This window comes from Conger conger, chromosome 8 (assembly GCF_963514075.1).
Source record: "Conger conger chromosome 8, fConCon1.1, whole genome shotgun sequence".
Lineage (NCBI taxonomy): Eukaryota > Metazoa > Chordata > Actinopteri > Anguilliformes > Congridae > Conger > Conger conger.
Genome location: NC_083767.1, coordinates 14,865,944 through 14,890,330, shown reverse-complemented (window position 1 = coordinate 14,890,330; position 24,387 = coordinate 14,865,944). Strand labels below are relative to the sequence as shown.

Genomic DNA, 24,387 nt, shown 5'->3' with positions numbered 1-24,387 from the left:
AACCTGCCTGAGGCTGCTGTCCACGGGGTCAAAACATCGCCCTGACTTCGCACAGAGACCGGAGGAGACTCAGGGTGTTTACCACTCCGTGTTCGGTGAAGCATCTGGCCTTTGTTTTCATTCCGGTAAAGGTTTGCATTGAACTGAAAGTAACTGATCAACTAATGGAAACATTGTCTTGTGTTCCTTTGCATGCTGCTCCATAACTAGCATCAAGATCAAGATTGTTTCTTGATCTTCTAGTACTTTCATGACCCACTTGTGTCTTCATCTTGATGTTGTAACTCTTTACAGTATCTTGTAATCATGACTCACTTCTAGTTCATGATTTACTGACTTCACCAATGCTCACCATGTGAACTAGACTTGTTATTCATGGCTTTGGATAACTTTATGAGTATATCATTTTATTATATAATATTTTTATAATTGTACCATATCTGACCAGTGTTCTGTCATTGTTCCAATGGCCTTTGGTATGCATTATTTGTACATTGCTTTGGATAAAAGCATCTGCCAAACAAATGTAATGTAGTGTAGTAACTTCTGGAAAAATGGTCTTGATCCACCATCATAGAAAGGACTATCATTATATTCTACCATATGTAAGTATGGGCAGAGCTGTTAGAGGTTCTATTTCCTTCCCAAATTGCATTGAAGTATCTAACATGCTGAAAACAAGAGTTGGCTTCTCATACTGTGAAGTCTTATTTGCTACTTATTTTGGGAATGCCTTTCACAGATAACACTGCATGTTTGTCTTGGACCTTCTCTGAGCTGTTGTAACTGTAATAACTTGGAGGCAGAAGAAAATTAAGAAAATTGCCTTTTTAGACAGAGAAGTAGAGAGCACGCATTTATCAGTTTCCACAGAGCAGGAGTAATATCCATTGCTAGCACACTGGATAACATTACAGCGATGACTTAGATTGACTGTGAAATAACTGCTAACCAGGGATATAGTATTACTTGAAAAATCTATGTTGTATATATGGGTGGCTGTGAATTATTAATGTTCTCTACCATCTGATTTGCCCCATGTAGCCCTGTCTGTCAGACCCATGTTTCCATTGTTGACTATGCTTGCACTACAGTCTTAAATAAATTCATATGTGTACGGTAGATGCATTTTAGCTACTTCTGGAAGTGGCAACCTACTTATAGCCCAATACCAAATACGTGCACAGGACAATATGACTCTACCCTTCTCTTTCACCAGCCCCCCCCCCCCAACCCCCCTTTCACCAGCCCCCCCCCCCAGCACACATACTCAATACACAAGCCCAACTGAGGTGTCTCTGTACAGAGGTATGATTCAGTACGCTCCCATGAATAGTGCCTACGGCTCCAAACATGAGCATGCGCTACGCTTTCTCATATTTCTGTGATCTGCTGAGCATTTCCTGTGGAGCGAAATGTTTTTTCATGAGGTGATGTCATCGATTTTGATTTTGATTGGCTGAGAAGAAGTTTTATGGGATGAGGTCAAAGCAGCAGAGAGAGCCCAGTCACAGCACTTTGACCGTTTCAACTCTGCGCTCATTTCCGTGACAAATATTTCTGCTCTAAGACGAGAGGCAGCTGTCTTAAAATGCCTATATGTTTTTAATTTGCTGTCCTTTACATTCTCTTGCTTTAGTCTGTCCTTAGTCTTGTTTAAGTCTGGAGGGTATCCACTAATACAGTGTTTATATTTTGTCTTTTAGCCCATTATTCTATTACTTTACAGCCACCACCAAACTCAAAAATGTTCAAGGGGTGGAGTTATTTGCCTTTATATTGTTTTTAATTTACCTTTTTTTTATTGATTTTGGGGAAAATTGCAAAATTCCAGTGATAAGTTCAATCATCTTTTAAAAGTATGTCAGTAATTACTAAAAATTGCAGATCAGTGATTGCTTTACATAGAAACATTATTTTAATTTGTTTTTGCATTAGGCAAGCATACTTCCTGTGAGATATTAATTGTATATGTGTTTTAATAATTATGATGAGTTTTGCAAGTTTGCAAAGCTCTGTAACTTTAGTTCTGCTAAGACACAACATATCATTTTTTGGAAAAATCTCATGACTTTCTTGATGACCAAGAGGCTTCATCTCCGGGCAAAGAAGCCACACTACCAGGCTTCTGTTAACTTGTTTTTCTTTATTGTTTATTGTGTTAAAATATCTTTTCAAATGGTGTGGGTGAACAGAGGAGGAGTCAGTAAAGAGGGGACCCTGAAAGCTGTCCCTGGCCACATTGTGGGTGATGTGTAACGTCTGGAGGTGAGACAGGGTTGAGGTCCAGGTCTCAAGCATCTCAATTCTGTTCCCTGCAGGCACAAGACTCTCAGGTCCTGGAGCAGCTGTCGAAAAACATCACCCGGATGGGCCTGACAAACTTCACCCTCAACTACCTCAGGGTGAGATTCCTTTTCACACTCACGCAAGCCAACTCTTTCAGATGACCCAAGCCACTATCCTGATTACATTTACATGTACTAATCCATTATTAGTTGGAATGAACTAAGAACTCTTTTGAATACAATACTTGTCTGATAGGAGAATAGCAGGCATGTAAACACTGAGATTAAGTCGAAAATACTTCATTTTGAATGTCTTTGTGATTAATTCAGACAAAATGACAGAGATAAAGATTTGGACATAGAGATTCAAACACCTCAATGACTGAAGTCCTCAACAGTGACTTGATTTAAATTACATCCAAAAACATTTAAGAATCCTGGTTCTGCAGAGCTATCAACAAGATTAAGCACCTCTGGAAAGTACAAAAAGAAAAAAGGCAGAAAGGCACAAATGGCTTTAACACAGCAAGCGTTCCGTATTATGTGAATGGGAGAGGGACGCCTTCCTCCCAGTCAAAGTGGTTTTATGCATTATGATTCTCTGTTTAGATGTGTAAACAGGTATCTTCAATGACTCACCTAGTGTAACGGTCATATAAACAGTTTTATTCAGAATGGCCCAATACTCAGCGTGTAAACATGGCTACTGAGAACGCTTCTGCACCCATACCTTCAATTTCAGAACATACGCTTTAGCAAGCCTCTTCTCCCATAACAAATTGAGGGGGGGTGGGGGTGGGGGGGGGGTGGCTGTACATTGTGGATGACTCATCCATGACAGGATGAGGAGGATTCTGTGCTATGTCTTGTTGTAAACAGTAAGTATGGGAGAATTAAACCCAGTGGAAGAGCCAGGGCCTTGCCAAGCACACACCAAGGAGACGACCCTTACAAGGGTTTTAGATAAATGCTTTGTGCCTCCGACTACTCGCTCCCCCTGTATTTATGTTTTTCAGGCAGCCACTCTAGGCGCCCTTTAATTTAAGAAGCCTGCGGCAACTAGCCATTAATTTAGCAACGTGTGACCAGAAAGTGACCTGAGCATTTACGCCGAACGGCGTCCGTGGTGTGAGCGGGGGGCATACGTGTTGTGTGTTTGAAGCCGGCTCCTGCCCCCTCCCCCCCCCCTTTTCCTCCCGCCGTGAATGTACAGCTCGAGAGGCCCCCTCGCATCGGAATACATTATTCCCGGCTTTGTTTGTTCTAGTCATTCCGGCTTGAGTGACAGCTGGGAATTCCAACCCGAGGAGCAAGGGAGAGAAAACTAATTGGAGATAGAAAATTAGCATAACATTAATGAATGTTCCCTGTAGAGATGCGTTATTTTGCTCGCGCCGCGCGGAGGATGTGGAGCGCCGTTATCGAATAAGAGACGGGCCGTAGGTAAACACCACAGCAAGAGGAGTCCTGTGGAACTGTTACCATGGTAATTCCCCCATTACACACGTATTAAATACAAAAATAATCTGTTTTTGCAATATTAGAAAAGGTACATAATGATATAATAAATATGCTCTCCTGTATAGTTGTTTTGAAGAGCTTAATCAAGCAGATTATATCCTAAAACCTGACTGGATCCCCAGTCTGTTCTGAGACCAAAAACTGTATTTTTTGGAAACAGTGACAGACTTGGAGTTGACATTTTGTAGAAATTGAATTATAGTTTTGGTACTTGTGACATATCTTATATGAGTTATCTTTTTTGCCATAACTATTTGTGTAACATTTAAACAGGAATAAAAGCCTCCTCTTTTTTTACAGTGTAATACTGCATATCAGCCCCCACTGAGACCACTGAACATGGCATATATGCAAAATGTCAAATAATTGCATACAATAAAAAATAAGCATAGCATTGAAAAATATGCAAAATTGTATTTTATAACTTACTATATCTGTGTCATTACTCAATTACTGAATGTAAACACACATACAGCACACTCACATGTGCAGACACACACATACACACACACACTCACACACATATTGATATCACACAGGATTGACACATTGCTAGATTCCTGCCTTAGAAAAATCTCGTAATTATACTCTTATTTCATAATGTTGTAGCTGTAGCAGTTCCTGTGGAATAAAATAATGAATTGTGTTGGCTTAGCTTAAAGCTGTGCTTTGAGATGAGGTTGCAGGTTGGTTGTCTCAGAAGAGCAGAGCAAAATGTCACCGCCAAAGAGATTTAACATGAAAAAATCCCATGCCATCTGCTTTGAAAACAAGGACACACATTTGATCAAAATGTGTCAGTCTTTTACCGTTTTAAAAGGAACTTTGTGTTTTAAAATGCCTGTGATCTATTACAAAGTTCCCAGTACATTTTTAACCTTGTCTCAGTCAAACCCACATGTTCACTCTGAAGAATTGCTGTCACAGACAAATCTTCATTATAAAGTCAGCGATGGAGTCCCAATGGAGTCTTTCTTCGTTTTCCAGTACACAGAAATGCATTCAATGAGCCTTCTGTGAGTCAGATTCTGTTATAAATCCCTGCCCTTTCATCTTATTTGCTGCCTTAAAAGCTGTCAAACTTGAAGGGGGCATTTGTATATCGCAGACATAAATCAAATTTCATCCATCCTCCAAAAATGTTACATGGCTTTTGATAATAATACATCTAAAGCCACAAGAAGGTGAATTATGAATAACATCCGCTGAGGTCATGTTTGCTGGATTTTAATGAAGCGGTTTAAAGTATAGAGTGAATATGATGAGAAATGTATAGCAAATAGATCATGCATAAAAGTTCATTTTATCAGCAGTTGACTGTGCCTGTGTACTGTTAGTTGAATTATTAGTTTGCCCATGCTATCTTAAAACACACTCAGACAGCTGTTATTGTTTTACCATAGTGCTACAGATTGAATAGAGTATTACAGATAGTTGAATAGTTGCGAATACAGTAGTTTTCCCTGGGTACAGCTGTGAAGAGAATCATCTTTATAGTCTCACAGAATTTAAACCAAGTCAGAATTTGTTGCATGAGTGAATTTTGCCCATGAACTCATTTTGTGACATTAACTGGTTGAGTTCCTGTCAAAAGAATACAGTTTGGATGTAGAAAATGTAAATTGTCCTTTGTTTTATTGCGACAGCTATATATGAGCGTAATATGGGACATCATTGAAAATTCTAATTACAGTTAATGTAATGAAATATTAATAAGGTGAATAAGATCAGCTGTGATTAATAATTTAAAACACCACACCATCATGTCCTAATGTCTTAGTCATTTGACTATCTGACTCTCTTAACTTCTAACCTACTGCTTTTGTTATAAACAGGGTATTGTACTGTATTGTACTGTAAGCATTACAGTATGTATGGCCTACATTATTCATTCAGATCGTAAACTGCATATAACAATTACTCCGCGAAAAGAAGCGAGACCTGGACTATTTGTCAAGGTTTGTTCTCAAATAAACCAACTAAAACAGCCATTTTACTTTATCCCTGAGCAAAGTAACCATGACATGAAGAATGGAGAGCGTGTGATAGCTTGTGCATTACTTCACAAGTTGCCAAGGAGGTTAATGAACATAAAGTGAGTGATCCTACAGACTGTCAATGCAAACCTTTATGGAAGGGTTTAATCATGCCGCCTCAAAGACTATTGGATTGTGTTCTTTTATTAGAACACTTTCTAATGGTAATAACGATGCCAATAATCTTCTTATTATCTGACTTTTATACTGCGATTTATAACTAGGCTGCACAATGAATGGCCTTTCAGCGAATCTAAAGCTTGATTGAGAGATTGATTCCTTGATTGATTGGTCAAGCGTTCAATGTGAACATGAACTGCTTCAGCGATCTGTTCCCTTTCCATCCCTCCTAGGCTTGTTGTTATTTAAAGGTGAGCTAATTCTGTTAGTAAAAAAATAAATTCAACCTTTCAGAGCCTCGATGAGAAGTTCCTCCAGTACCTAAACCCGAAACACCCACCCAGCCAGCTACCTCCCTACACAGTGATATTGAGAAAGGCATTCATGTCCTATGTACCTGTACCAGCCTTATAGAGAAGATGATGCCTTTAGCATTGTGCTTTTGGAGACTTCATACCAGGTTGAGAAAGTCATGACTGTTTGGATAGTTTCTCTGCAGTTATACTCTATAATTATACTTATCTAGTCTCACGTTGTGTGCTTGTCAGGCACAAACAGCACCTAGGTTCAGTAAGACTTTGCCATTTTCTGAAATCTCTGAAAATGTTTCTGAAAATGTGTAACTGTAACTTACATTCTCACACCTGGGAAAAAAAATACAGGTGAACTTATCAAGAAATGTGTTTTTCAGTGCGGTTGTCTGGTCCTGCGTGGGTGGGTGTCTATTTGGGGGGCTGTCACTTGGGGATAGTGTGCCAATGTGGCAGTGGGCCCATGTGTCCATTCGGAAACGCGGGTCACGTCGCACGCCTGCGTCAAAAGAGAACCTCGCTATGAGAACAGTGCATTCGCCGTGTGTGTGACGAAAAAGGAATCAGAAGTTTCCGTTTTAAAGTAAGATTAGCAAAGCACTCCTATTGTCTTGAGAAATCTGGCAAACTTTTCACCCTCTCCTGTGTTGAGGTGATTCACAGTGGTTCTGACTGGAGTGGGCAACTTTAAAATACACCTCTGTTTCCCTCTGAAATTAGCCTAAGTAAGGTTAGGAAACCACCCAGTCTTTCCCCCTCCACTTATCAGTGACTTGTGGCAGTTTCCTGGCTAGGGGTCAAACAGGCATTTTGGCTGGTACATTATTATTACACCGTATAGCTTTTACATTTATTAAAGCGACAGGCTTCCTCCAATTCATACTAAAAATAGCTCTTGAAAAAAAGAGTCTCAGGATTGTTCCTGAGTGTGAGCTTGGTGAATGATACAGAACGTCAGTGTTTTAGCTGGATAATAATCTTTACTCGTTGCAAAATACTCATTATCACCTGTGATTCAAGAGAATGGTATGATTTTTTGACTATATGTCTGTATAATGTCATCAGTATAATCACAGTAAGGCGAGGCGGATGTCACTTGGAGAGAGGCGTTCACTGTGAACATGTGTGTGTGTGTGTGTGTGTGTGTGTGTGTGTGTGTGTGTGTGAAAGAGAGAGAGAGAGACAGAGAGAGAGAGCAAGAGAGAGAGACAGAGAGCGCTTGTGGGCGAGTTTGCGGATTGGTTCATACATAATGATTACCATGTGTTCCTGTGAATAACTGTATTGTGGTATAATTTGTGGGAGGAAAGGTATCTGGCTCCTTTTGACTGTCATGGAGGTGGGTTCTTTATTAGAGCTAATTCCATTCCACATATGTAGGATTTCATTATGGGACCTTCCACAGAAATAGATACTAAAACAGACGGATGTCGTCGTTAGCGTCACGCTCCACTGTAATAACAGGGGAAAGGTCCAAGTGAAGGTCTCAAAGTGTGGTGAAGCTCTGTTCCAATACAATCTTCATATCTACTAGTGAAATTCATTCTTAATGAAATATACAGGAACTATACATCATGCAGTGTTGTGGTTGAATAAATGCATATTGATGTTTATTTAAAATAAATGTAATTGGTTTGACCCAGTGGATATAATGTAGGGGATCTATATGTGAACAATGTATTTTTTATGTAAATATAATTGTTCCTCATTTAGGTAATTATGTATTTTATAATCATTCTGAATATTGCCCTTCTGAACTATAAATCTGTTTATTTACTATGATGAGGTGTAAGGATGATTACTCCAGGAAAATATGGACAGTGGTTGCACGCAGTATTATTAAGTATATGGGACATCAACTGATTAAGTACCTGTACCAACTACTTAATCAAGCAATCAACCAGCCACTGTCCATGATTTTTTAAAGTAAATCCAATTACTATTTTTAGTGTATGTGCGAATAAACTGTATGCTTAGTGTATCCGTTATGTGCTTTCAGCTGTGTGTCATACTGGAGCCAATGCAGGAGCTAATGTCCAGGCACAAAACCTACAACCTGAGCCCACGAGACTGTCTCAAAACCTGCCTGTTCCAGAAGTGGCAAAGGATGGTGGCTCCACCAGGTATCCCAGAGTCCATTGCGAACTTGCTTAGCTGTTTTGGCATGTAGCTCACGAAACTGTGTGGTTTTTGGCTTTAAGAAACACCTTGTACTCATATTAAAATCAATTGTAATCTGGTTAAAATCGCAGCGACGGCATTACGGTTTTGGCCTTGAGCAAGGTACAAAAAACCAAGTTGCCTGTGTAAATACTGAGTTTTTTAAATGGATATTAAAAATTCAGGTCAGCCTCACAAATCAACATTATGAAATCTGGTCAGTAATAAGCATAATAATCATAATAACAAAAACAAAAATCTTCTAAACACGTCTTCTAAAAGAATATAGAAGACGTGGGTACACGATAGTGACATAACTCATGGCCGAAATAGTCAGGAGTCACAGAGGAACTAGCCTTCAGACTCTTGAGTATAACTGTATTGTTGAGGGCATGTGAAGGGCAGTTTTGTTTCTATTGGCAAGAGAATATTTGGCTGAATTCCACCAGCACGCATCTATCACAGTCACCACAGTCCAATGAATCAAAGTGTCTCTGTGTTTCCTTAAAAGGCACAAAGAATGCTACTGTGTTAAGTCAAGCCCCTTAGTGTGTACTAAGTTCATTGCAGCAAGCATTTTTTAATCAACTTTATCGAGGGCCAATGTCCATTTGTACACCCATTTTGAAATTCTCACCGAAAACCGCTCCTGTCTAAATCCATGTTAAAAGAAAACGACAGGCTTGCTAATAATGGTTAAGCAAATTTATTTTTATATACCCTTTTAATTAAGGGTATGTGTATACATTTTAGGTTTCACCCTGTAGAAATTACGGCACTTATACTGTATATATTCAGTTATAATGTGAAATATTTGTCAGAATGATGAAATGATCCATGTTTGTGGGTTTACTTGTCAGACATACGATGACGCTTGCGCTGCTACAGGTTCGCCATATCGCGTTCACCGACTGCGTGTTTCTTTACGACTGCCGGTTTCGTCTTTCCTCCAATTCTTCTCCGAACCTGGAAACGTTTCTGCTTCTGAGAGGAAGGAAGGACAGCCTGTGCACTGATAAGCTGAAACAGACTTATTTTGGAAATCTGGCTCATTTCAAATGCGTCAATAATTTGAGGAAGTGCTGGACTTTATCGCTAAGCCTTTAGGTGTGTCTTTAAAGCAGCGTTTAGGAAGAGAGTCATATTAGATTGCGACAATTCAAAGCAGAGCTTTACAGGGAATTCTCTGTACGTCCTCAAACGCATTCCTTTTACATGACTTTTTTGTTCACTTCAAAAATAATAAAACATCTCCCTTGGTGTGATTAGTAAGAACCACAAAAATGTGTTTCAGTTTTAAACATTCTGGTAAATGTCACTATCAGTTGCTCGTCTTTTAAATGATGAAATACTTTTATTGTTCTTGAGTTGAAAATAATATTTTTCCCAGTGGATAACAGTCCCATAATTATGTTTTAGAAGCAAAAACTTCCCTGTAAGTTAATACAGTACGTGAGAGGGCATGAGTCATAACTTAGTAAATGCATTTAAGTGTTATTTTTCTACCGTCTGACACAAAGTCACTTTGACAACTGCCTGAATTAATAAAAAATAATAAAAGTATACTGTACTTGTATAAATTTGTTAAAAGGTGACAACACAAATATTGGATTCACAAACAACATTTTAGTTGGATTGTGAGTCAAAGGTTAAGCATTTGGCCTTTATGGCTGAACCCTCTTAAGCAGTAACCAGTAATAACTTTTCTTGGGGCTTAAATATTACTTGCTACATACAGTATGTACTTACCAACTGCATGTCTATATTTTATGTCACAAGGCAATTTAGACAGTATCCTCAGATATAGTAAATGTAATCCAATCAAACGGTGTTTCTCAACTGGCAGATGTTTTACCAATGCACATATTTCAAATCCATCCAGTTTATTGGTTTGTCATGCAGGTATTTGTTTGTCTCCATTTTATGGACGCTAATTACTTTAATGAATAAAATTCCCTCTGGCTCCAATTTCAGCAGGACACCCACAGAACTTCAAAACGGAAATTTTCACTACAAATCACAAAAAAGGTACTCTTTCCCTCCATCTCCTAACCTTCTAATGCACATTCAGTGAGCTGGCGATATACGAATGCTTTCAGCCACAGCTGGAATGGCATGAAATACATTTTTTGGGGGGTCCTGTCATTGGCTGGGTCTAGGATGTGTCAGTCGCACCTGTCTGGATACCCGTAGGAGGTGGCTGAAGTAGTTTTCACTTCCTCACCAGCGGGGCCAATCAGATTGGAGCACAGCTGAGTCTGACTCCACAGTGCATGAAAACTGCTGAACATCATTTCCACCACTTCTTATCGGGAAATGCTTAATATATGCATGATATGATATTCACAAGTCCCTTCTACTGAAGTACGCTCTTGTACCGTTGAGCATTTATGAAACAACAATGACATGGTAGTTCTCTCTTACTAGTGCATGCTTGGGGAGATGTTTGAATGCTGTTTGATTTTACCTCTAAACAAAGCAAAGCATGGTTTAGTGACAGCAGCAGAGGGATTTTGATGCTAAAACATCACTTTTAAACTTTGTCTTATTAACTGCTCATCGTGTAACGAATCCCTCTCCGGCTGCTGCTGTGAATCTTCTGTCACCTATGAAGTGCCTGTGTGTTATGTGTACTGTAGGCAGTGCATTTGTATGCATTGTGTTATTATTATTATTATTGTTGTACATTGTGTCCGTTTGTGTGTCTGACGGCAGAACCCACAAGACAAACGACGACCAAGAGGAGAAAAAGGAAGAACTCTGCGAGCAGCGCGTCCAACAGCAGCATGGGCAACAACGCCAACAGCAAGAAGCGCAGTCCTGCTGGAAACTTCAGCCTCTCCAGCCAGGTACCTGTAAGCATCTCCTCTCTGCTGCTCTCGCCTAAACACACACACTCACACACGCTTATACACACGCCCACACACACACACACACAACACACACTCACACACACACACACACACACACACACTCACACACACACACACACACACTTATACACACACACACATACACACACACAACACACACACTCAAACACACACTTATACACACACACACTCACACACACACACACAACACACACTCACACACACACACACACACTTATACACACACACACGTATACACACACACATATATATACACACACATTCACTTATACTCACACACACAAACATATACACTCATACACACACACACACAAACTTATACACACACACACTCACACGCACACACACTTATACACACACACACAAACATACACACTCATACACACACACACACATACTTAAACACGCACACATGCACACACACATGTACACACACTCACACACGCACACACTTATACACACACACATACACACAAATGCACACACTTATACAAACACATAAACACACACATACACACACACACTTAAACACATACACATACACACACACTCACATACACGCACACATAAACACACACACACACTTAAACACACACAGACACATATACACACTCAAACGCACACACACACATGCACGCACACATACAGTTAAACACACACATAAACAGTTATGCACATGCACCCACACAGGAACACATACACAAACATACACAAGCATACACACTCACAGGCACACGCACACACTGGTTGTACAGCCACACACACGCACAGACACCCGCACACACTGGTTGTACAGCCACACACACGCACAGACACCCACACACACACAACCCACATGCGAAACCATGCACGTAAGCATACTCAAGTGTACTTGTACACTAAACACAACATTTTTAGTTTCATATTTTAAAAATCAGTTGTTTTGGTTCACACATCTTTTCTCGAAGAATCATATTTCGGTTAGTTTATGGAGTGTTTTGGAATATTGTGCCACTGGAGGTGGGTATCAGTAGTAGGAGATGACTCACTTACGCAGAGAGCGTTGTGTTGACTACCTCACGCTGCCCCCCGCTTTGTGTGAACGAGGCTGCTTTTGATCCAAGCCAGCTCCCCATAGAGCCGTGTGTTAAAACATGAGGGCCATAGGGTTTCAACACAGCGCACCAGCCTTGCCATTCATCAGGGAAACGGCCCTCTGATCTTAAGCAAAGCTCTCAGTTTCTGTTTACATAGGGTTATTGTACCGTCATACCTTTGAATGTACCGCTTTCGAGACCCGGAGTGTTGAACCCCTCCTTATTTCATGTGGTTTTATGCCCTAAATGGCTGGCTTACGCAACTTTTACATTTCTCCGCTTAATGTACCCAGTGATTCAGATTCAGTAGCAAGGGTGCTGACATGGTTTCATCCCCAGAGAACTGCAGAACAGCAGCATTTGTACAACGCGTCTCTTATGTACTCTTATTTATTTACTTCCGGAAGCTTCCGTCTATGTCCAAGGTGACCGTCCCTGCATGCCCGTTCCCAGGAAGAGAGAGGGTGTCCGGTTTTCGGAGAGCCAGCCGGGGTTTGGTCGAGCCATACGCCGTTAGCAGTGTCCTAATCCGTTCTGCCACTGCTGAATATCTCCCAGCCTCCCCCTGTGCGCAATGCTACCTTCTTCCTTAGAAGCAGAATTGCGAAAATAAGAATTTTCTCTCACTTACGCTCCTGAGAGTAGTTTTCCTCCTGAAACTCTGAGAACAGACTGAATGACCTACCTATGCCTAACACCTTCATAGAAAATACTACTCCTTGAATTATTTTGTATATTAGATGCATCTGACGTGATGTCAAGCTTTAAAAATGTAGTTCCAAGCAAAAGCTTCCAGAGTATACATTATATAAGGCCAGAGATTTTGCTCTCTCTCATATTCACACACACACAGAAACAGCAATACGATGCCTGCATTGATTACAAATTAGGGCGTAGTCTGGTTTGGAAAAGAGTACTATTTTTCCAGAGAGCAGTCTAGCTGCCTGGTTCCTCTCCCACTGTGTTGTATGAGGGCTACGAGCCTTCGCATTAGCATACGTCTCCGTATGTAATGGGACAGGGCATTACAGTCCCCTCCCCTACGCCAGCTCCTTCAGTAGCAGACACGGTAACATACAGAGTACATATGTTGCACGCCCGCTCGCTTTGTCTGAGAAGTTGTACTTTCGCCGCCGAGTACACGCCTACGTGCTCACAATAACAATGCAGGTGTCTCCGCATGGTGTTGACTAAAGAGGAGGGGGATTCGGTGGGGGATGGGGGGGTGAACTCCATCGCGTATTCAACAGTGACCTCTACTGGCGGTTGTGGTGAATTGCACCCTGCATTCCGAGCTGCATTCCAGCGTGCTTCACATCTGGACCGCCGGTGATATTCTAGTTAAAAGGCACCTTGGGCGGTACTATTAGTGGGTAAATATCGAGGACGGTCTTTGGTTGGATATTTAAATAAGCAATAAATTTGACTTTTACTGACAATTGGCTCGATATGAGTAGCTCCAAGATACACGATTAAGCTCATAAATGCAAACCTCACATTATACGCATATGAGGATGATGAATAGGTAAATATCAGGTTAAACCACAGATCATTTTTGATAAATTAATGACAAAAATGTAAAACGGTAAAGACCGTATGTTCAGTGCCGTGCTAAACCCCACTGCCTCCATCTCGGCCTGTCAGCATAAGCCGACCCGGATGTTTGTGATTCCAAACGTGTGACTGCTGTCGCTGAACTGGCGCGAGAGTACATGACATTACATAGCCTGTGAACCTGCGGACAAATTTGCGCTCTCCGACGCTTGCCTAACAGGGCCACTTGTCAAGTCGGCATTACCCGGTAGGCTGGCCCTAATGAGATGAGTACATAGGAAGCGATATCAGTTTAATTGTAATTAGTGCTCTCAGTCCTCCCTTCATATAACGGCAGCTGGAAGGACTGTGTGTTTTCTCTGCAAATTGGCTCCGTGTTTGCCGCACAGAGGTAGGTGACAGGCAGGCTGCAATAACAGATGGCAAATTCAGGGCTTGTTGGCAATCAGCAGGTTTTTGCTAATGACTTAATTAGCTATGCAAATTGTCAAATCAGTGTGTATACTGTTATTTAGTCGAAACCTTACCTAAATTAATTACCATAATTAAGTAGCAGAACGTCAAGTATATTGGTGGCAGCTGGGGGAACTCTGGAGCGGTAGCAGGACGAGGGATCTCACTTCCAGGGTAAATAAACCTGTCCCCCGCGCGTCCGTCACCAGGGACTGCGGTGGGCGGGGATTGAGCCCCCCGCGGAGGCGAGGCGGGCGATCGGCGGAGTGAGTTTCGTTTAATCTTCGCCCGCCGTCACAAGATGCACGGGGCATCATATAGGAAGAACCAGACCGTTACCAGAGACGTACTTACTCGCCTACTCTTGAGTTGTTGAGCGGGGGAGATTTTCTCTAAGTTCAGTGTTGTTAAAATTCCCGGATGATTTGCTAATTTCCGTGGTTTCGGTGACTGTATTCGGCGACGCACTTTATCGGGAATAAACCATAGTTTTTTGGCGGGTTGAGAAATCAGAGACGAAGAGGCCTGTTGCATCAATATGACACATAGACACGTAGAAGGGCAAAAGAACACTGCCACAGTAGGGTTGGAAAAGAGTATGAAGGATATTTTCCGCATAAAAACAAATACACGCTGAAAACAAGGCAGCATGTTCATACTTTGAGGTTAGAAGGCTATTTTAGCTAAGCCCATAATCTTGACAGTCTTGTGATGTGCCATGTCAACATTGATCCCTGACCACCCAGTGTAGCATCGAGCAGTCCCTCACCATAACGAATACAGCAATAACTGATACAGCAACGTATAGCACAGTTTAAACTGCATAGTGTAGTGAATATGGTTTATTCAGCATTTGAGCCGAAATTATTAATGTCCCGAACAATGAAACGGCTCGGGTTCACCTGACACCTTGACACAACATTGCTACCGTCCTTTTGGAAGGGTATGGCAGACTTTAAAAAAGCAGCCGTGTGACACAGCAGCACCTCGTTCGAACGCTCCCAGCCTTGACCCTCCGCACCGGGCCGGCTCACTGAAAGACTCTCTGTGATTGGTATTGATTGAGCGACGGGTACCCCGTGTCAGCGCGCAGAGTTTAATTTACAGAGAGCATTCTGGGTCCTCCCGCTCGTTTGGGTTCACAGGGTCGCCTGCGGCCCCCCTCACCTCTGCGTTCGGATCCTTTGTTCCTCGACAGAGGGTTTTGGGCGGGGGGTGGGGGGTGTGGGGGGTCATGTTGAGAAATCTGAAAGGTGCTACAGGAAACACCGCAGGATGGTTGAGTTCTTTGTCACCCTAAATAAAGAAAACAACTTGCATTAATGGAGCTAATACACGGAGCACTTCGACCGGATCTGTACTTTAATCGATACTGAATCTCGCATTATGATCGAGTATTGTTCTCAGACAAATCCCAAAATTGATTGGCATATTCATTCATTCATTCATTCCATTAATTTATTGATTGACTCAAAATAATCATAATATTACAGCAGCTTTAGTGTGGTTTGCTCTTCAGCTCAGTTCGGTTCACTTCTAGTAAATAAAGAAAACAAATTTGTTGTGAAAACCTTTGGCCCACACTGGCTAGTGACTAAGTCACATGCTTATGTGTATCTAACTGTGTGCTGTCAGTTGACATACACTGTAGCTTATTTATGAGTATTGGGCATGGTTTGGCAACATTGGCTGCTAACCGATGACATTCTGTTGAAATGTAGAGTGGACCTATTCAATCAATATTGGCTACTGACAGATTATTAGTAGTTTGTTCAACACAAGTAACAATGGACCTCCTCCAACATTGACTATTACCCACCATATGCACCAGTGTTCAACAGCGGATCAATGCTGGATCAGTGGATCGATGATGGGACAACCTGTAGCCTAGTGGCTAAGTTGCTTGACTGGGACCTGGAAGGTTGGTGTTTAAAGCCACAGTGTAACCACAATAAGATCAGTGTAGCTGTTGGGCCCATGAGCAAAGCCCTTAACCCTACATTGTTCCAGGTGGGATTGGCCCCTGCTTAGTCTAAAACTTAGTCCAATAATGTAACGTAGTCTGTTAGTCGCTTTGGATAAAAGCATCAGCTAAATAACTGTAATGTAATGTGCTGAGGTCAGGTATATAGGGTATGTTGAACCTAGGGTACATTGTGGCTGTTCTGACCTCTGACCCCCTCTCGACAGGACGTGATGGTGGTCGGGGAGCCCACGCTGATGGGCGGAGAGTTCGGCGACGAAGACGAGCGGCTCATCACCCGCCTGGAGAATACGCAGTACGACGCGGCGAACGGCATCGACGACGAAGACGACTTCAACAACTCCCCGGCGCTGGGCAACAACAGCCCCTGGAACACCAAGCCGCCCAACAGCCAGGACACCAAGCCAGAGAGCACAGCCCCCCAGCCCTCGCAGTGAAAACCAGACCTCCAGACCTGCAGGGCGGCGCTCTCTCCGACCACACACTGTACCCTGTGGGCCCCACCACACACCCCCTCCGTTCCACGGCATCACACGGTTCTCACGAAACCTCAGACAATTTCAACTCGCCTTGTAATATAAAAAGAAGAAGGTTGCGACATACAGTACATAATACCAATTCATTTTTTTACATAAATGTGTACAAATGCGTGTAGTAAAAAAAACAAAAAAACAGTTGAATAAGATGGAAGCACTCTTCTTCTGTATAGATCCCAGCCAGAGTCTCCCTTGTGTTGACAGGAACCTGCTGTTTTAGGAATCTGCCAAACTTTGGAGTTTGAAGGCGCTGAAGAACATGGCCAGTCCGCTTCGATACTCCCATTGTGCTTTTGGGCTGAGCTTTACCAACGGTCGTTTACTATGATGTCAGATCACTGAACTCCAAATGAATCAAGAAACTCAAAACGTTTCAACAAAAGACTGACTTGGTGCAATTGACCCTTAAACAAATTTGAGAACATCCTCGCCACACATCCGTGGCTTCTCCCCTGCCCCAAGGAATCATGGGAACTGCAAGGGCCACTCAAGCAGTGCCCTCTCTCTCTCTCTCTCTCTCTCTCTACTGAAGTGTGACCTCATACACATGTGTGTGCGGTCAGGCAGAGTTGTGTGAGCACTGAACCAATGTCCTGGGTTTAGCAACGGCAAAATGATTTCAGCATATTTGCATTTTAATTGAAAAGTGAGCTCATTTTGGATGTCTTTTTTTAATGGAACACAAACTCTTATCTGTTTATTCAGTTCTATGGACTGATTCAAACGGGAATGATATTGTCATATTGTGTTTTCCAAGCACTGCGTTATGGCTCTTGCAGAATGTTACTGCATACAAAGATTTATTGTATTATTTTGCATTTATTTGTATTGCTATTTTTCCAAAATTATTGCTTTTTCTTTTCTATGTAACTATCAGCTCTTGAAGTATTTGGCTGTCAGACACATGGCCTGTGCATCTTTATTAATTTTGTACTTTGAACAGTCCCTTTGTCCGTTGTATGAGTGATTCCCAAACTGAAGAACAGAGATAAACCACAGAACTGGCATTAAAGTGAATACCAATTTCAAATGACATTACTCAACCGTGGAATTTAAACAGGAACTCATTGAGCAGTGGAATTGAATGAAACACTTATTTGATCATTTGTGCATGATTATAAGATTATATGATTTTTTTTCTGTGTTTAATGTTACGGATCAAGCTCAGATCACATAAGGACAGCGGGGCAGGTTCTCAAACAGGTGATAACATTTTTAAAAATTTGAGTGGAGTATATATGCAATTATTGAAAACTGGAAAATGAGGTTTAATTCATAATGGCCATATTGATTGAAGCATGATGATATATACTTAGTTAAAACCAGTGTCACAAAATGTATTATCAAGCTTCATCACTAAGGTACAATATGAATTGCTGTCAAATGTAGCTTATGGCTACCAGTCAGTGTAGTCTGGATAATTTCAGTTCTTCCCTCAAAGGTAGAACCGCCTTCCTAGGGCAGTCAGTTTGTTAATTAAAATTAATTTAATCACACAATTGACCTGTGAATGAGGTTAATTCCTTCAAATCGAGCACTTTCCTGTTTGTATTACAGTGACTGGCTTAACTGGGTTCTCTCAGTGCCTGGCATAGCAATTCACATCACACTCATGTGTTATGGTATTTTCTTAATACAATTATTCATCATTTTACAGGTCTTCTGCGTTTGTCGGCAGAAATATCTATGCCGTCTCTATTGCATTGTTGTCGTCTTTTTCCAAACCACTGTTTGTATGAGTTTGTATTTTATTTTACTTTTGGATAAATCAAATCATTATAAGTTTTCTACCATTATCATTAAGAGTTAACACTGTTCAAAACTATTTTTAAGACCACTTAATTAACACCCTCACAGTTATCTGTTTTTCATGCCATTTTCCTGTTCTTAATTAAAATGGGCCGCAGGCATTATTATCTCTCCATTCCGGGCTAGGAGAGTTGGGTTCCAGTTTAGAAATAATGTTGGACTGAGGAATAGATTCAATGAGGTTTAACATGGATGAAACTTTCAATGTAAAATATAGAGAATGTGCCATACTGTGGCTTTTTTATAAGCATTGTATTTGGCTTGTCCACCTATTAGACCATTAGAGTTACAGAATCAGAGATATCTATAGCCCTCAAAACCCATCTAAATTTACTACAGTTACTGAAGTTATTTCCTGCCACAAAAAGGCTGTATATTTGCCATGTAGTGTCACTGCTACGATCCTATGAAGCAGCATTGACACAAACTGCTAATGAAAATGGAAATACTGCTAATGAAATCTAACAAATGTTTTGTTAACAATTACATAAGAATGAAGGATTTTATTTTGATTTCGCTGCATTTACTAATCTGGTTTTGTTATTCAGTTTGGGAAACCTGTTGAAGCTCTGTAAATAAGCCAATGAATCAAAACATTTGAAATCTGTTGGAACCATTCCTTAGATTAAATAGACTCTTGTGTTTTTATTGTACTTATCTTGACTCTAATGTTTTATTAGTCCTTAATCTCTATTGTCCTAAATGAAAAGGTAAAATATATATGGCAAAATATTACATTCTAAATATAAGGAATTTACCTTTTAAAATATACCAAAAGAGATATTATATGCCACAAAATAAAGCAGTCATTGCCACAGTAATATAAAAAATGTTATGCATGTATTGTAGAATATTTTACAATGTATGTAAATAAGCTGTATATTCAACAATATATGCATACATACAAACTGATATATTTTCTAATGCATTTGGTATGTTTCATGTATTTGAGAAAAATTCCTTGCATTTTAGAATTCATATTTTATCATACGCTACTTTTTCATTAGGGGTCATTTACGTCATGTTAGATATTTTTGCTAAAGAAACAAAAAAGATAACCTCAGCTGTCACTATTCTCCTTACCTTTGTGTATTTATGTGAGAGTTTGTAAGGAATCCAACACCTTTTTGACTTTGTTTGAACCTCATATTAATACCGTACAGCACAACTTGTAAAATATTAGCAGATATGTCTTTGTGTCATTACTGATGTATTTTATGTATGCTTTGCCATTATGTGTGCCAATAAATTGTGCTTACATGATTACTTTGCTGTGGACGTAAGACTTACTCCATAACTTACTTTTAGCAACGGTCGTTAGCATCTGTCAAATTTGGGAGAAAGTACTTTTACATTTAACCCATGCCAATGTAATTTGGCAGTGCTCATATCCCAGTCTTTGTGTAATACTATGGGGGGAATGAAGAATGAATTAGGGTTACAATTCTGTCAAACAGCAAAGCCGTTCCAGCAAATAGCATTGGGTCACAGAGATAGCATATTGCTAATAAAGTGAATAGGCTTCAATATGGCCACACAATAGAACTGAAGTGACATTCACTTAATTGCCACCTGTCTTCTATTTCTTTCTACCTATAAGCCTATGCTCAGGAAATGGTTTCAAATATCACCATGAAGTTCCAAGCACAGATAGATATTGAGATTGATGGTAGATATTTTATTCATTTTTAATTCTGCCCTTCTTAGCTGTCTTCCTCAGAGGTGGGATAAAGGGTTTGCTCCAGTAATGTCCTGTAAAAACCATTACTGATGTTTAGCTTTATAATCAGCACACTTAGTCGATCAAAAATGTATTGCAATTTGGTCAAGATAGTGCTTGGCATGAGCAAAACCTTTTGCATGCGCCAAAACTCTGAAAAAGGAAATGACTTTGAAACATGTACTGTATAAGCTGTGTATTCCTAACTTTATTGATTTACCATAGGTTTTAAAGGCAGGCATTTAGCTGTCATATGGCCAATGCATTACATAGTCTTGGATCTCTGGGAAAGAGAGTGAAGTTACTGTCACGGTGTAACAAGTTAAAGTTAAATAACAGCTGAGTGACTCATCCTGCTTGGCTCCAGTGTTGTGATGTGTCAAGCAGTCTTGTATGACATCCTGACAGTCAGTACGTGAACTTCTAGCCTGGATGAAGAGTCCATTGGGTTGTACTAGTCTCATTCCCTATGCCAGCTGTGCATAAGTCTGATATAATGTCTGCTTAGCTTGTCTGGTGGTGGCACGGATGGTGCAGTGGATAGCACTGCCGCCTCACAGCAAGGAGGTCCTGGGTTCGAATCCCCGTCGGCCGGGGCCTCTCTGTGCAGAGTTTGCATGTTCTCCCCGTGTCTGCATGGGTTTCCTCCAGGTACTCCGGTTTCCTCCCACAGTCCAAAGACATGCAGGTTAGGCTGATTGGAGAGTCTAAATTGCCCATAGGTATGAGTGTGTGAGTGAATGGTGTGTGTGCCCTGTGATGGACTGGCGACATGTCCAGGGTGTATTCCTGCCTTTCGCCCAATGTATGCTGGGATAGGCTCCAGCCCCCCTGCGACCCTGTTCAGGATAAGCGAGTTAAGATAATGGATGGATGGATAGCTTGTCTGGTGACACATCGTTATCATGATATCTTTTAGTAATTACTCAGTAGAAAAAAAAAAACCTATGTGTACCTGGCATTGAAGACCAAGCTAAGGGAAGCTGGTATCATTTCTTCAAAGTAACCTGGTTGCCCTGGTCACACACCAGGCATGAACTTCAGCAGGTACTCAATTATCACTTTACAATTACCTACCGGTGACCGAAGGAACGCAGATGACAGAAATAAGCGGAAGGAAGCATCAGGAAACAAGAGCTTTGATAGGCTTCATGTCGAATGTCTGTTGATGAAGTTCTCCGGTACCTTCTTCAGATCCCTCTTCCTTTCCCTCCATCTTTACCGTTTCTGCAAAGATAAAGATGCTAGTAACACCCCGCTCACATCTCAGTACAGCCGCTGAAGTGCGAGGTCGCTCTTGTTAACACCACAGTGCTCAACACAGCTGGCTTTGGTGTCTTTTCTACAGTTATCATTTTCTCCCCAATCACTTAAAAGGAAAACACAGGTGTTCCTGGTTTTATGAAATAAAATAAGAGGAAGTCGGGGTTATAAACCAGCCATGTAATGGCTCTTGTATTGGTGTGTGATTTGTACTGTGTACTTGGCTCAATCACTGCCTGTGTCTCGCTCTGAAATATGTGTACAATGCTAATGCCATGTTCTGAGGAAATTAACCTCAGTGGTTATTCTAACCTTTTTACTGCAGGTGTTGAGTCCAGTCCTGCTTTCAATGGCTCAATTCTTAAAATGAGTATATAGGTTTATTTTCAATAGCTCACGGTATAAACCTGGTATAAATGGTATAAATTGTTTACGGAAAGTCAGACACAGAACAAATCTCATTTATGTTTTATCTTCACTGGAGCTTTGGGATGTATAGGCTATAGATGTTGGATTTTTTCATCTTTAGTTGGTGTTGTTTTGTGTTGTAGTCTGACTGACATTAAAATGCTCAAAAACGGCATTGTTGAGGTTTTGTGCAACATTGAGGGGCAAGATGTAGTCTACAGAAAAGCTGGATAGCATCTGCTGATCTTAGATACAAAGCATGATACACAAAGTTATACAGTTGTACTCTCTTGCCATCTTGTGGTGCAAGGTGGCATGAAACTTGTACAGTTAAAGATTGCAGTTATCATTTGTTTTTAGTCTTTATTTTTATGTTGCAATACATTCAGTGTACAACTGCAAAATTAGATTTGATAAAAACAGACAATGCTGCAGTTCTTAATGGCATGGACACGAAAGAAATGTAATGCTGATATGAGCAACACCTATCTGTATTTAGAGTGCAATATACAATTATATTTTTTAATTAATCATATTTTGGTTTGAGTTCTGGCAAAAGTAATTTTAACACGTCACTCAAACATCACACAGAAAAGAGTAACATAAATACAAAACAGTGTCAATAAAATATGTTTTATTCGGTAAATTCGAATTACAGCATGATGAAAAATCACATTCAATTTAATGTAAAACGTTTTGCATGAAATACTCTTCCTTATTTTAACTGTGCAGTGCTTGATCATTGTGATCATTGATCACTTGATCATCATCAAAATAATGAGAAGCACAGTACTGTTACTTTCTCCCACTTTGAAATGCCCAATCATATTCATTGGCAGGTAGTGCTCTGCCCTATAATATTCATCGACACCGCTCTGCCCAATCATATTTATCGGCAGCACTTTGTCCAATCATATTCATCGACAGCGCTCTGCCCAATCATATTCGTTGGCAGCGCACTTTCCAATCATATTCATATCATCTCCGATTTTTCCATCTCACTAGGGGATACCACAGTGACCTCATCCCCTAGTGCAAGAAACCTTGGAGTGGTGATGGACAACAGGCTGTCCTTCTCCGAAAACATTGCTACGGTGACCCGGGCGTGCAGGTTCTTCCTGTACAGCATCCAGAGAATCAGACCCTTTCTCACCACCTACTCCACTCAGCTCCTTGTCCAAACAATGGTCCTGTCCCGCCTGGACTATTGCAATTCTCTGCTGGCTGGCCTTCCAGCATCTGCCATCAGACCCCTACAACTGATCCACAATGCTGCAGCCCGTCTGGTATTCAATGTTCCCAGATATTTACATGTCACCCTCCTACTCAGCAACCTCTACTGGCTGCCTGTTATGGCTTGCATCAAATTTAAAACTTTGGTGCTCACGTACCAGGCAGTTAAGGGATCAGCCCCTGTATATATTCAATCACTCATCAAGACCTATACACCAGCAAGACCCCTCTGTTCTGCCACTTCGTGCCGTCTGGCGCCTCCCCCTTGCCACACCTGCACTTCTCGCTCACGACTGCTGTCTGTCCTAGTCCCACGGTGGTGGAATGACCTCCCGGTGGATGTCAGAACGGCAGAGTCGCTGACCTCTTTCAAGCACAGACTGAAGACTCATCTCTTCAAGCCACACCTTTCCCTCCATAACTCACCACCATGATTAGCCTTATATAGGCCATAGACTGTAATGGCACTTATATAGTTGTATAGATATTGTTGTTTTTTGTATTAGTTATTGTATTGTTGTACTCGGGGTATTCTAGCTGCCAACTGTGGTATGCTAGTTTGGTAGTGTCTTTGGAAGTACACTAGGACCCGGAACTGTACTGTCCTCTCAGGTCCTCTTCGCACTTGTACTTGTGTTTGACCTGCACTTTGTTGTGCGTCGCTCTGAATAAGAGCGCCTGCTAAATGCCATGTAATGTAATGTAATGTAATGTCAGGGCAGCCTGTAGCGTAGTGGTTAAGGTAAATGACTGGGACCCGCAAGGTCGGTGGTTCTAATCCCGGTGTAGCCACAATAAGATCCGCACAGCCGTTGGGCCCTTGGGCAAGGCCCTTAACCCTGCATTGCTCCAGGGGAGGATTGTCTCCTGCTTAGTCTAATCAACTGTACGTCGCTCTGGATAAGAGCGTCTGCCAAATGCCAATAATGTAATGTAATGTAATGTAATGTATTCATTGGCAGCACTCTGCCCAATCATATTCATCAGCAGTGCTCATTACCACAACCTATGCTACTGACAA

The 24,387-nt window shown here is 41.1% G+C and overlaps 1 protein-coding gene across 3 annotated transcripts in view; it reads left to right on the top strand.

The window, feature by feature from the left end:
- ldb2a (LIM domain binding 2a) overlaps positions 1–20,008 on the top strand; it is a 74,801-nt gene extending 54,793 nt beyond the window's left edge. Inside the window, exons 5-9 of one of the 3 annotated variants that reach the window (XM_061251610.1) lie at positions 2,322–2,405; positions 8,276–8,399; positions 10,414–10,464; positions 11,152–11,291; positions 16,604–20,008. In XM_061251610.1, the coding sequence (XP_061107594.1) occupies positions 2,322–2,405; positions 8,276–8,399; positions 10,414–10,464; positions 11,152–11,291; positions 16,604–16,834 (630 nt within the window). In that variant the 3' untranslated portion in view covers positions 16,835–20,008. Of the gene's footprint in view, positions 1–2,321; positions 2,406–8,275; positions 8,400–10,410; positions 10,465–11,151; positions 11,292–16,603 lie in introns of all 3 variants that reach the window. The other 2 variants (XM_061251611.1, XM_061251609.1) reach the window with 2 other exon arrangements.
- Positions 20,009–24,387: the final 4,379 nt, after the last annotated feature.